General features: G+C 39.0%; 1 protein-coding gene across 1 annotated transcript in view; it reads left to right on the forward strand.

The window, feature by feature from the left end:
* The window catches only part of POLA1 (DNA polymerase alpha 1, catalytic subunit), a 180,590-nt gene that overhangs the window by 17,556 nt on the left and 148,352 nt on the right, over window positions 1–14,682 (forward strand). Inside the window, exons 11-23 of the mRNA XM_083498264.1 lie at window positions 691–803; window positions 1,817–1,936; window positions 3,765–3,839; window positions 5,099–5,237; window positions 6,141–6,295; window positions 6,829–6,913; window positions 7,690–7,751; window positions 8,876–8,965; window positions 10,376–10,492; window positions 11,719–11,894; window positions 13,141–13,270; window positions 13,594–13,713; window positions 14,348–14,447. Coding sequence (XP_083354390.1) covers window positions 691–803; window positions 1,817–1,936; window positions 3,765–3,839; window positions 5,099–5,237; window positions 6,141–6,295; window positions 6,829–6,913; window positions 7,690–7,751; window positions 8,876–8,965; window positions 10,376–10,492; window positions 11,719–11,894; window positions 13,141–13,270; window positions 13,594–13,713; window positions 14,348–14,447 — 1,482 coding nt within the window. The remainder of the gene's footprint in view (window positions 1–690; window positions 804–1,816; window positions 1,937–3,764; window positions 3,840–5,098; window positions 5,238–6,140; window positions 6,296–6,828; window positions 6,914–7,689; window positions 7,752–8,875; window positions 8,966–10,375; window positions 10,493–11,718; window positions 11,895–13,140; window positions 13,271–13,593; window positions 13,714–14,347; window positions 14,448–14,682) is intronic.

Consider the following 14,682-nt stretch of genomic DNA (forward strand, 5'->3'; position numbering starts at 1 on the left):
AAATGGGGAGACCAGGATCCACGTTGATTTCATGTAAAACGACATGTGATGTGAATGTACTCACAATATTACCAAGTTATCCCAGACATTTAATGACATATATCTTCAATACCTATATCTCCTTTGCCTGTATATTGAAGTGTTTTATAGTGACAAATTTAAGTTCGCTGATTTCAGTGGGTCTGCTCTGCATATGGCATGGTCATATACAATCCAGGAAAATGTATAACCTGCTGCTTCCCCCCTCCAGCAGAAATAATCAAAGTGGCTTGCAAAATAAAATAAGCAAAATACAATAATGAAAGAAAATAAAAATATAATATCCAAGCACTAAAACCAACATTAAAAATGAGGAGTACTGTACTAGGAAATAAGGAGGGGGCAAGTAACAGAAGGTATGGGGAGGCGTAGTTTCAAGTTTCTTTTTGAAACAAGGTGGCATTTAATACCTTGCATGCCATCGTGATGTGTGCCTGCATAGTACAAGACTCTTAAAGCAATCACTTGACTGTGGAGTACTGACTTTCAGCAGATGGAGCTGTCAATTAGGGACTACAAATTGGAAATCATTCTGCTCCCATGGGTGAATTAGTGTGTTTATTCAGTAATTCTTAGTATTGCAGCTTTTCCATTAGCAGCTGTGCTAAGCTGTTTTGATTAACGTGCATTGTCTTTACCTTTTCATTTTAGGAGTGGTATTTCTCTTTGGTAAAGTGTGGATTGAATCGGCACAGTCCTATGTGAGCTGTTGTGTGACAGTAAAAAATATTGAGAGAACTATTTACCTACTCCCACGTGAGTCGGTACGTCCTTTTATGCTGGAGACTTCTCTGTCATAAATTGTCTGTTTATGGAAAGTTATTCAGGCAAAATGCATTATTAGAAATTTATGGAATACTAGTGGCAGGTCCCTGGTGTTGCCTTGGAATTTTTAGAAACCAACAAATACTGTGATTTTTTTAATGGATAGTGTGATGGGTTAGGGTTACGTCATGCCAAAGTCATGTTTTGGTCTACCATCTTGAATCAAAGGGGCATCCAGCATCCAAACATCAACAAAGACCACTGCCTCACCTTGGGAGCTCTCAAGCCAAGTTTGTTGATGATCTCTTGAGAGATGGTTGAACTTGTGCCCTGAAAAGGGAGAAGTCATGCCAAAGTGACATATTGGTTAGCCATCTTGATTCAAAATGGTGGTCAATGGCCCAACACCAACATAAACCACCCCTGCCCCTATTTCAGAAAGCCTTGTGCTGAGTTTGGCAACAATACCCCAAGGTGTGTCCAAATGCATAGAGGACGAACAAATGGAGAAATCATTTTCTGGAATATATAGTAGAAGGTATGAATACCTTTATGTAACATGGGTTGTAATCAGAGATAAGGAAGAGAGTATTTATTAAATGACTTCAGGCAATATTATACAACAAACCAATGAAACTAATAATATTAAATGGGAAGGGGGTTGGTAGTAAAGAGATTTATGTCCCAAGTCACTCTGATTACATGCTTTGGTGCCCAATCTTTACAGTCTATAAGTTTCTAGAAAACCTAAGTTGTGCCACCTCGTTGACTTCAAAATCCATCTCTGCTGTGAAGCCATTGGCTTAGGTTTAATTCCTTACTCTGTAACCCCAACTAAAAAGAAGCCAGTGTGTGTGAAACTGTTTTGCTCGCATTTATCCCTTGTTACCCCTCTCTCCTTCCTTTGCCTCCATTTCTTTGGATAGGTACTATCTCTGGCTTAGCCTGTAATTGCTGTATAAATGTTAACCAAGAACAACATATAGCAAATACCAGTTTTTAATCTTTGCAGAAGCGAATTAAGTTATCTTCTGGTGAAGAGACAGAGAATCCTGTGACTATGATGGATGTTTATCAAGAATTTAATGACAGGATTGCAGAAAAACACAAGATCATGAAGTTCAAGTCCAAGGTTGGTCTTAACCTTTTCTCCTTCATGTTTCATTTTTCTAACTGTGAAGGGCGCTCATTTTTCAGGCAGGAGAGAAGTAATAGGGAAGTATAAAAAGGTGCATGATGTCTACACAGGTCATTTTTTCAGCCAGAACTCAGTTCTGGCACCTCTCAGGTGGGTGCCATTGCTAATCTAAGCGAACAAGTGAGGCATTCATGGTGTGTTCCAGCACCTTTCCCCCCAGAAAAATAGCACTAATTAAACTGGTAGTGTATCTTACCTAAACATCTAACATCAGATTGAGGAATCCTTGCTGTTGCAGATGATACTGTCTCATATTTAAACCATGTTCCTTTCTTTAGAAGCAACCACCTACTTACAAATTTACAAATTATCTGCTTTAATATGTTGTGTTAAAACTGAAACCATTATACTTTCAGGGGCTGAGGTTAATGGGTTGGTTCCCACAACACTAAACTCATGGTTTTAGCACAGGACTAGGGAACCTACAGCCCTCCAGATGTTTCTGGACTACAATTCCCAGCCATGCTGACTGATGGAGTTGGAGTCCCACAGCATCTGGAGAGCCACAGGTTCCCCACCTGTGGTTCTTAGCACTACACAGATGAGTTTTTTGAGCCTGAACAAATTGTCAGGCTTCCTCTGCTCTTCTGTCTCTTCCCACACAACTGGGAGGAAGCCAAGGTTACTTTCATTTCAAAGAATCTTATCTTACTGATTGTGAGCCAGGAATTCTGGATTGAAACAAACTAAGCTTGCTTTAAACAAGACAACTTCTTAACCAGTTGTTTGAAACGGGTTTGTTTTGCAAGTAACTATTGTTTGTTTTATAATGGGATGCTTGTTGCATGTAATACTTGAAAGTCGTCTTAACAGAAGCCCTACTTGTGGGAGTAGGAAACAGCCTGCTCAATCTTGCTGATTCTGAGCTGCATAGGAAAGGCAGCTGTTTGCTAATGTAATTTGTCCAATTTTTGTATTATGAATTAGCCCCACAAAAACGCATTGGTGTTGCATAATGTGTTCTCTTGCTTAAGCATAATTTGTCTCTAATTTTTGTGTTCTCAAAATGGAAACTGAAATATTTTAAAAAGCAAACAATTATTTTCCTTACCACTGCGTTATCAGGAGTATGCAGGTGGTGACTATTTTGCCCATGTCCAATTGACGCATGGGTCCTTTTGGACTCGGAAGAGGGCGGAACAGCCTTAGGCATGCTCCCCTGGTGCATGCGAGGGCCAGGAATGGAACCTTTGCACAAAATGGATGCCACCTGTATTGCCCAGTGGCTCTTTGCTTTATGGCACAAAGAAGTTGCAATGCTTTTTATGTGTTGAAGTTCTATGAAATCCGTGGTGAGAGATCACCATAATATTTAGTTTTTCATTGTGAGCGTACCTTATAAGCCACCAATTTGTGTTCTGTTGCTTACATAGAACATATGGCAATTCCCCGAAGGCCTTCTTTTATTATACAATGTGGGCAAGAAACAATCTATTATCTGAGATAATGGGCCAATTCAAATGTAATAAGATGTCTGAATCCCTTTGTAAATATTAGGGAGTTTATTTTAGAAGGAGAATAGATAAATGACTTAAACTCTAACCGTCTACAATATCCAGAGTTTTATTTAAGTTAAATAACTATTTGTATGATTTCTACAACTTGACAATCGGCAGGTTATATTTTAGGAGCAGGGAAAGTTTTTCACATGGTGGTTCTCGCAGTTGAGATTCTGATGTTAAAAGTAAATTTGGTTTTAATGAGAAAACACTTTTACAGTACATCAGTGCCTGATGAATATCTCAATTTGTATTTTGCATAGAAAGTAGAAAAGAATTATGCTTTTGAGATACCAGATGTTCCTGCAAAATCTGACTACTTAGAAGTTAGATACTCGGTGAGTAAATAGTTCTATGTTGTCTCTCTGAAAGTGACACTCACACTGAGGTTTGCATATCTTTTCAGTGCACATGATTTTTTTAAAAGAAAGATTATGAAACCTAAACTCTGATGCTTAATAGAGTTTTTAAAATGGTGTGACTATTGCTCAACTTGCGCTACCTTTAGCCAATGAATATTTCCCAAACTCCTACAGTAAGTAAAGAGGAGCTAGATTTTCTAGTTAACTGCTTTGAGGGAGCATGGGCATGGTGGTCAAGCTTATTGCTTGCCTTACTGTTGCTCTGAAAACTCAGTACTTCAAGCAATGCATGTTTGGACTGATTTGAAAGCATTTTTAAAGTCCGTGGTTTAATACATATATATCATTTCCCCTTGGTGAACACTAGAATGTACTTCCTCCTGTGTGCTGGAGGCAGCCTGATTTAATGTCTACTATGTCCTGAAATACCTTGATGTTGGGAAAGATTGAGGGCACAAGGAGAAGGGGATGACAGAGGACGAGATGGTTGGACAGTGTTCTCGAAGCTACCAGCATGAGTTTGACCAAACTGTGGGAGGCAGTGGAAGACAGGAGTGCCTGGCGTGCTCTGGTCCATGGGGTCCCGAAGAGTCGGAAACGGCTAAACAACAAAAATGTCCTGAAACTAGGATGGTTAGGCGATTTCTGTGACAGGTTCAATGCAGCACAAGTGGGCATTCCCACACGCAATGGAGTTTTTTCTTCCTGCAACCTCTGATGTGCCTGCCATGTTTTCCTCAGAGGGTTGGTGGAGCCTCAAGCTGAGCAGGTTCAGGTGTATGAAAGAGTTCCCTGCAAGGAACTCTCTTGTACAGCCAGACTAAGCAGGATTCCCCCCCCCCCTTCCATCAGGTGATGCGTGGGGAGGGCAATCCTGCTTAGCGCTTACTATTGACAAGCCGCCTGTGCTGCCTCCTTCAGCTTCTGAAATCGGAGGCTGAAAGGAGCAGCAGCATGAAGTGACCTCAAAGAGCAGCACTGGGCGGGAAAAGGCCCTTCCACTGATTGGGAACCATTTCTGCTTCCATGAGCAAGGTGAACAACTGCTGCTCATCAGCCGATGGGTGGGAAAGAGTGCGGTTTCCTCCAGCTAACGAAAAACAGAAGCCCATTTTAAGCTCTCAGTTGTTCCTTTGAAGCCTCACCATTACCCACATATCTGTTTTTACAAGTTAGGATATTTAGGAAGACTTGCAACACATAGTAACGGTTCGTTGAAATGCTTCCATTCTCAGGCTGAATACGGTCGGCTTCCTCAAGACCTGAAAGGAGAGACATTTTCTCATGTGTTTGGAACTAACACTTCTAGTCTTGAACTATTCTTGATGGGCAGGAAGATTAAAGGACCAAGCTGGCTGGAAATAAAAGACCCACGTATGAATATTACATGTGGAATATGTTATGGATCCCTTGTATGCATGCACAAATGGAGTGGAGTTGTTCAGAGCAGTGCTTAGCTTGTTTAATGGTTGCCAACTTGAAAAGGGAAATATTACGAAAATGGTTTTTTTAGAATTTGTCAATTTTCAAAGTGAAGAATGCTCCTTCAGGCAGTCATCATCTTGTAAAACTAATTTTATTTTTAATCTTACTACTTTAGACTTGGTTAAATCTATACTAGGTTAAATCTACTCGTGTTCCCCAAATGGCACCTGTTGTTCTGTCGTAATGTAGCTGTTGTGTATGTGATAGCTTAATATAAAGGTATGGCCAACTTAAAATGGCTCAGGTCCTAGTCCAAGTAAAATAAGTTGTGACTGAGCTGCTATGGACTGATTTGCACATAATGCTTAATCATGAATTAGCGCTACGTGGACTATCATGAACAAGCCTGTGTGCAATGTTGGACTCTCACGTCCCCACCCCGCCCCTGGCCATCTGGGAAGAGGGTTAAAATAAACTGTTTTCTTTCAGTGATGGTAAGGCTGCACTCCTCTACCTGGAAGTACATCCTATTGAACTCAACGAGGCTTTTAAGGAGATTGTGCCGTCAGTCAAAACGTTATCTGGCTTAGAGTCTAAGCGTGCGTGTAGCAAGGAGAATAGGGTTAGGATTAGGGTTGCTTCTGGGTTTAACATGCTTTGATTAGTGTGTTTCATTTCAGGTAGTAAGACCAAGACCTAGGGGAAATGTAGAATGAAAAATATTTGTTATACCTGTATTATGCTATGCTTAATCTTTAGTGTTGAAATGTTCAATTTGTTGAGAAAAAGTTATAAGTGTAACTATTGTTTAAATATTGGGTATACTTATGTGCATGTTCTGTGTTACCTCAGAGCTCTTGAACCAGCCAGTCAGTTGGTGTAAGGTAGAATTAGTGGCCCAGAAGCCTGACTTGGTGAATGTGGTGAAAGATCTCCCTCCACCGCCTCTTGTGATCATGTCTCTCAGTATGAAGACAGTTCAGAACACAAAGAGTCATCAGAATGAGGTGAGTCATGAACTTTATTATGTACAGGGGGAAACTCCACAATTAAACTAACTAAGGCTTCACAATAGCTATGTGAGCTATTGATTTCAAATCCTATGGATCTGGAAGCATACTTCTGCTAGTGGACTTCAGAATGTGGAGTGAATTGCCCCAACCTGCTTGCAGCATAAAACCTGGAGATCTTGCCAGAACTGTAAATGCCCCAAAATTTGTTCTTATAATGTCTCTCCCTCCCCCCCCTGTAGTTTTACAATAATAATGTGACATGTGATCCAGGCTATTGACAAACTGCTGATGTAGGAGTTTGTTGCCTCTTTTCATTAGTATGAGTTATTCATGTGTTTATCAGACAAGAAAGGGATTATAGCCCTATTAAAACTAGTCAAGTACTAAATAGAGACATACGGTTTGATTTGCTAAACCGCTTACTAAATATGTGCTTCATTTAACATATGGACGACACCTTGTTTAAAAAGGTTCACTAAATTCATTAGTGTCATTTTCATTCTCTTTTTAAACTTTTGTCTGTGCAGATTATGGCTATTACATCTTTAGTGCATCACAAATTTTGTGTGGACAAAGCACCACCCGTACCTCCCTTTCAAACTCACTTCAGCGGTAAGTATAAGTAGAACCTCTTTGCGTTTAATTATTTTCTCCCACTTACCACATTGACAGCACAAATGAAAGCTTGAATGTGACTTGGCAGAACATGTGACTTGGCAGAACATGTGACTTGGCAGAACATTGCTTCAACCTTGGAAAGCCACTGTCAGTCAGTGCAGGCAATATTGAACTAGTTGGATCAATTGTCTAACATTGCATGAGGCAGTCTCCTATGTTCCTATGTCATTCTGCAGTGAAGAGTTTTACAGTTGTACCTTGGTTGGTGAATGGAATACGTTCCGGAAGTCCGTTTGACAACCAAGGCGCGGCTTCCGGTTGGCTGCAGGAGCTTCCTGCACTCAATTGGAAGCCGTGTCAGACATTCAGCTTCCCAAAAAGTTCACAAACCGGAACACTCACTTCTGGGTTTGCGGCATTTGGGTGCCAAAATGGACGAGTGCCAAGGCGTTCGACAACCAAGGTACGACTGTAGTTTGATATGAGAGCATTTCTACATTTCCACATGTCACAGAAATCTAGGAAGACAACTAAATTAAGTAGCATTGTAGTCATCAAGGTTTGAAAACAATTTTTGTTTTTCAAAATGGTGTCTGTCCTAATTTCCCTGCCCTATGGAAAGCTTCTGTATATTTGAACAACATTTGTTGCAAGCCATACATTGTTTTCATGATAAATATTGTTCTAGCCAAAGCACTTACAGCACATAAAGCCATTTAGCTAAGCTCCATATTGTATATTTCCTATTGACCTGGTTGTTTCCTTTGCAGTTATTTCCAAACCAAATGATTGCATTTTTCCATATGACTTCAAAGAAGTAGTTAAGAAGAAGGTAACTTTGTGTTTCTTGTACATTGGCTTGCGTTCTGTAGTCTCCATCTTTGGAAACGCTTTGAACATGCACAAAGCTTTCATGCACTTTGGCCTGGTTTGGAAGTAATCTTATCTTGGCTAGCCAAGATATGTACGAGCTTTGTGCCTGAGCTCCTTGACTTTGCACCATATTTTCCTCCCCCAGTATCTATGATTGAACATATCCTGGGTTAATCATAATCTTCGGTGACGACCCAAGTGGAAAAGTATGGCTACCAAGTTGGGAACAAACAGAATCTGTAGCCATGATTTGAAATTGCATTAAAATTCTAGGTTATTCCAAATTTGATAACTTTAGTTTCATACTGAAGTTTCATACAGATGTAACAAGAAATTTTGGTTAATTAACACAGAAATATTTAAAACATGGCTGACTGAGGAGGAATAAGTTATTATGAGGACAAAGCTTTCAGATACAAGTGTTGAGCATATTTCAGCTTAATTATTTAAAAAAATATATACTTTATTAATTAAAATTTTCCATACTTGGTACAGATACAACATCCAGTATTGCAAACTCTCACAACTGAGACACAATGCATAATGTAAAGTAAAATAAAGCAGGCATAGGCTATGTTATAATCAAACCAGTGATCAGAAATGCTTAGGAATTACATCCACAAGGGTCCTTGCAGAATTGGAGCATATTTCAGCTTAAACTGAGAGATGTTATGAAATAATAGTAATATTATTTATTTCATGTCTTACTGACCGTTCACCGCAAACTCCTTAAAGCCATTTAAAAATACAATTTTAATAACAATTTAAACAGTAAAAACAATTTGCCTCCAAATTGCATCGTAATGGATTAAGGAAAATGTGTAGGAAAAAAATACTATCAGCTTCTCACTAATTTAGCTTTCCTTTTCTATTGTAGTGGGCCGGGAAGGGTTTCTGTATAATCTTTGTATAGTATATAAAGATTTCCAATAAGTTTAAAGAATAATAACAATTCTAAAACTTTGTTATTTGTGCTTAAATGTTCTTGGTTTCATTTAAACATGCATAATTAAGCATAGGATTGATGTGCAAAACTTTTAATTTTTTGAACATTTGGATTATTTAAATTTTGTGTTTATTTAGAATGCTAAAATAGAGATTGCCACAACAGAGAGGACACTACTGGGATTTTTTCTGGCAAAGGTTCATAAAATTGATCCAGATGTTATTGTCGTAAGTGGCTTTTTATATCTGCTTCTGAGATCCTTTTACACATTATTTTTTGCTACGTTACTTTAAGGTGATGGAATGTTGATTAATATTTTAACATAATGTGTTACTAATGGAGACTTACAGCAATGGAGGACTCCAGTGGGGTGGCTGGGAAAGATTTTTAGATGGGGTATTGGCAAATGGCACTGTTTTGACCAAATGAGAAGAGATTTTTAGAAATGAAAGGAAGACTAGGCAACGTTAGTTAGTTAGTTAAGAGTTGTGGTCTCTTGAGGGTTATCTGCTGGGAGCTCTGTGTTGGTGGTGGATAGAGCCAGAGTAATCTGGAATATTGACTGTCTTGCTTCAGTTTCCCCCATAGCTACCTCAGTTCCTAATCTGGTTCAGGGCTATTTAGAGGTAGAGCACAGTTTGGTTACTTTCAAATAAGTATATAGACCAATACAGCTACTAAATGTGGGAAGCAGTTGGAAGTAATTTCTTTCTAACTTTACTGTGTTTTCTCCCTCCCTCCCTTCCCCTTTCCCTATGGCAGCCTATTTTATCTCAGATAATTGGGAGAAATTGTACACTTTCAAGACGTGTCAGGGCACCGCATGTTGCTCACCTCTGAATGATAGAAAGTAAGAGGCAGAGAGTGCTGATGATAATAATAATAATAATAATAATAATAATAATAATAATAATAATAAAATTTATTCATATCCCGCCCTCCCCAACCGAAGCTGGGCTCAGGGCGGCTAACAACAATAAAATAGCACAACATTCTAAAAACATTTCATTATAAAAATTAATTAAAATCAAATTGATGGCAACCATTAAGCTAAAGTTCTGTGAAGATTGCCAGAGGAGGGAGTCAGGCTGTGCCCTGACCAAAGGCCTGGTGGAACAGCTCTGTCTTACAGGCCCTGCGGAAAGATGTCATGTCCTGCAGGGCCCTTGTCTCTTGTGACAGAGCATTCCACCAGATTGGAGCCGCAGCCGAAAAAGCCCTGGCTCTAGTTGAGGCCAGCCTAACCTCTCTGTGGACTGGGACCTTCAGGATGTTTTTGTTTGAAGACCATAAGTTCCTCTGTGGGACATACTAGGAGAGGCGGTCCCGTAGGTACGAGGGTCTTAATGATGATGCTATGTCTGAAGGAAAAGGACAGAGTAGACAGGACCTGCGTAGCAGAAACCTAGGAATGATAGGTAGTGGAGTTGAGGACAGACCTAGTGAGAGTGGAGTTGGTGACATGTGAATGTCTTTTGTGTTGCTTCATTCACATGAGCATTAATAATGTGATACATCAGAGGAAGGACTTCAAATAGTATGGACCCTTGCCATCTCTGTTGTTTTAAGCTGAATACACAAGAGTAGGTATATACTGTATAACTGCTTGTTTTTGTTTCCTTTTCTTTCTTTTTAAGGGACACAATATTTATGGGTTTGATCTGGAACTTCTTCTCCAGAGAATTAACTTCTGCAAAGTTCCACATTGGTCTAAGATAGGTCGACTGAGGAGATCAAACATGCCAAAGCTTGGGGTAAAATGTTGCTTATGTTGCATTGCTGTATTGAATGTGATTAAAAATGAATTATTTTAGTTGCTGTACTTTGAATGTCTTGCTTGATTGTTTTGACTATAGTCATGTATCATGACAACATTCCAATTTAGATTTTGGTAATGTTGTTAAGAGTCGTATTTCAGCCATGAGACAAAGCTAAGCAAATTTAGTTTACTTGTCTCAACTAGATGGAGTTATTGACAGATTAATGACTAACAGAGGTGCTTTTGTGTATGGTAAATTGTGGGGGAAATGTATGTTGGCTTGACTGGCAAATCATTCCTTTGAGAATAGTTAAGGTTTTCTAGTTCTGCTGTATAAAGCTCTCTACATGTGGCATAGTTAATTGCTATCTACTCAGAAAGGATTTTACTCAGACTACCCCCCCCTTTCACATTGCTACAACATACTCTAGTACTGTGCTGGTAAAGAAACTAACCAGCTCGCTTTTTTCTATAGTTATTGTTTAGGTATTTTAATGCATCTGCATGATGATTGCACTATACCATTAATCTTGGCAAAACCAAATTCTTGTGGTATTGACACTGTTCAGTGGTATATGTGCCAACAATGTGTGCATATTCTTATACATGTATACATGCGCAGGTGTGCTGTCCCACACACATTATAAGGAATATATATCTCTATTTAACAAGTGCCATTTATTTCCCCAATGTGTTTTGTTTTCACAATATGGAAAATGTTTTTTGACTTGTGGCACCCTATTGAATGAAAGCCTTCTGTTTTCCTTTATCCTGTTACTTTGTGATTTTTGATTTATGCCCTGATTTATGCCCTGGTCTTGATGATGCCCTGATTTACATCCTGGTCTTGATGATGCCCTGGCATTCTTGAACTTTTTTTTAAGAACAGAAAAACTTCTCATTCAAAATAAGATAGGTAAAGAGCCAACACTGGTGTGGCTTAGATAGGGGAAAAAAATTCTCTTGTGTTAATGAAGCAGAGACCTATAAAGTCAGAACTATGAATTTGTTAGTTGTAAGTCCCCTCATTGGACGAGCTTTTCTCTCGTGTTTGCGACGATTAAAGTCCTTTGCAACCATTACAAGGTTGTTGAGGTGCATCTGCACACAGGAGAGAAGCGACTTCTGTGTGATGTAAAAACTGTGTTATAATTAGTCCACAACAGAAATATAGCAATGATACAAAATCTGAAGATGTATTTTTCTTTCATGGCAATTAAGGGTCGTAGTGGATTTGCTGAAAAGAATGCAACTTGTGGCAGAATGATTTGTGATGTAGAAATTTCAGCAAAGGAGCTGATTCGTTGCAAAAGTTACCATTTGTCAGAGCTTGTGGGTCAAATTTTGAAAATGGAAAGAGTGGCGATTCCATCTGAAGAGTTACGAAATATGTACAGGTAGGCTACTAAATACATTTCTTGTTATAGCAATCCCATTAGCAATAAGAACATCAGAGCCTACTAGATCAGTTCATCTTGTCCAGCATCCTTTTCTCACAGTGGCCAAGCAGATTGCCTGTTGGAAACACATAAGTAGGATATAAGCCCAAGAGCACTCTCTCCTGTGGTTTCCAACAACTGGTATTCAGGATAATTATTGCCTCCCAACTGTGGAGCCAGAGCATAGCTTTAATGGCTGGTGGTCATTGATAACCCTCTGCTCCATGTATTTTTCTAATCCTCTTTTAAAGCCATCTAGGTTGGTGGCCTAGCTAAAACAGTGGTGGAATTTATTCACTTATAGAATAGAGACAGGGAATTAAACACTGCCCTGGGAACTACAGATCATTTATTGGCTAGGAGTCCATCATCTATAACCCCACAGCAGTTTTCATACAACTATGAAACCAATATGAATAAAATGCTTGAGGTAAAACATCATCAATAAAATAAAAACAACAGTAGATACAATGATACAAGTATTGACTAGTGACTAACAGCAGTCCAGTTTTGGCTTCCAAAAGCACAAGAAAACAGATAAATAAAACCATATAGCAGAAGCCCATCTGTGTTGTGGTCATCCATGGGAGTTCCATAACTAGGGTGCCATTACAGAGAAGTCTCTGCTCATAGTCCCCATCAGATAAGCTACATTTTTCAGTAGGACTGCAAGTAGGAACCCCCTCCACAACTTTAAGGCACAGAGTTGTGGGCATGGGAAGAGACACTTGGTTTCTAGACCCTTTATCATCTTGGTTGCCCTCTGCACACATTCCAGCTTGTCAATATCCTTGTTAAAGTGTGGTTCCCAGAACTGTATTCCAGGTGTGGTCTGACCAAGGCAGAATAGAGCGGGACTCATCCCTGGTGGTCTAAAGAGAAGGCTTTGTGACATCTCTTGCAACAAACAGAGCCTGTCTCTGTTTGAATCTAACCCCCGATGGATACTTCTGTGCAGTCATGATATTACAACAGTTCTTGAAATCATGACTTACCGGAATATTGTACAGGTGCTGCTACTCCTATTTTTTCTTTCACACTCTTTGCAGTTAAAATGGGAGTTCCGTTGTGTTTTAAATTTGCACTGTAAGCAATCATTTGTGAGCTCTGGCTTTATGGGCATTGTGATAACGATTTGAATCTGCATGCCTTTAGAACATGTGGCGGAATTTATTAAAATTTCCTCTTCCTTTTCTTCTTTTAGTGATTCCCGTCATTTACTTTACATGCTGGAGAACACCTGGACTGATGCCAAGTACATTTTACAAATAATGTGTGAGCTCAATGTTCTTCCACTAGCCTTACAGATTACCAATATTGCTGGCAATGTTATGGTAAATTTCATTTCTTAGCAAATTTACATCTCCGTTATTATATCTGATTTGAATATACAGTCTTATTCACAAAACTGTTTCCTTTACAAAAGGATATATATATTAAGCCTCATGACGGGAGGTTCATAATAGAGATGTGTTGATCAAGTCAAAGGGAGCAGATTGATGTTACAGATTCCAAGCAGAGCAAAGACAAAACGCCTTAAAGCCCAATAATACAATTTCTGAAAAATATTTAAAGCAAATGCTATTAATGCAATACCATTGTTGGCGTTTTGATTTCTGTTTCAACCTGTAACTAATTGGCTTTTATTTCCTTACAGTCGAGGACGCTGATGGGTGGGCGAGCAGAGCGTAATGAATACTTGCTCCTGCATGCATTTTATGAAAAAGATTATATTGTGCCAGATAAGCAGCTCTTTAAAAAGTATCAGCAGAAGCAGGTGAGTAATTTTTTCAGCCCCTCTACATTTGTTACTTTTGGTTTATAGCAGGCACATTTACTGTTATGTGCACAAGCTGTGATGATCAAACTCTTGTGACACCCCTCAACTCTTCTCATCTATGCCAGGGAGTGACAGTCGGAATTGTCTAGTTTTAGCCAGACCAGACTTTCCCATTAAGTCTGAACTTGGTGAACTCTGGTTAGTTGAAAACCTTGGCTTGTTTGAACTAATCATAACTCTAAATGAACCAGATAACCAGAATTGTCCATGTTCAAACTCAACATGTTAATTTAAAACTGACAGTAGAAGTTTTTGACCTCCCTCTTTCCCTCATTTTCATGCACCAGAGAAGTAATTAAGCACTAAGCTTGTCCCTCATGTACATAATGCTAAGTTATTCTTCAGTATTAGGTCTGAACCAGAATACTGTTTTGTTCTTCCACAGCACCAGAAAGTTGGTATTTTGGAGAGGTGTTTGTTTTTGGTTATGGGTTGTTGCTGCACATCTATATATATATATAGTGCTGTACAGAGAATGACAGACCCTGGGCCTGTCTAGCCTAGCACGGTCCGCACTAAGTCTCCATATAATTAGAACTTCAGTTTTGGCTTATTCTTATGTCTCATACAGCTGGAAGATGATGAAGATATTGAAGGTGATCAGAACAAATCAAAGATAGGTCGGAAAAAAGCAGCATATTCTGGAGGTTTAGTTTTGGATCCCAAAGTGGGTAAGAACTGCAGCTTCACTACTTGAAATGGTAGATCAAATAGAAAAGGCGATGAAGATACACTAAAATAAGTCATACAATCCTTTCTAAAGTCTTCCTATACTTCCTGTTCCTTTTTTTTCTAGTGAAGCACAAAAATGACGATAGTGGGATTTTTCTTATACTGCAGATTGTGAAAATACCATAGCTGTTTCTATTTTGAGAATGCAGGAACAAACATTAGCTTTAATTTAGA

The sequence above is a fragment of the Podarcis liolepis genome (genome assembly GCF_965112155.1).
Source record: "Podarcis liolepis genome assembly, chromosome: 4".
Lineage (NCBI taxonomy): Eukaryota > Metazoa > Chordata > Lepidosauria > Squamata > Lacertidae > Podarcis > Podarcis liolepis.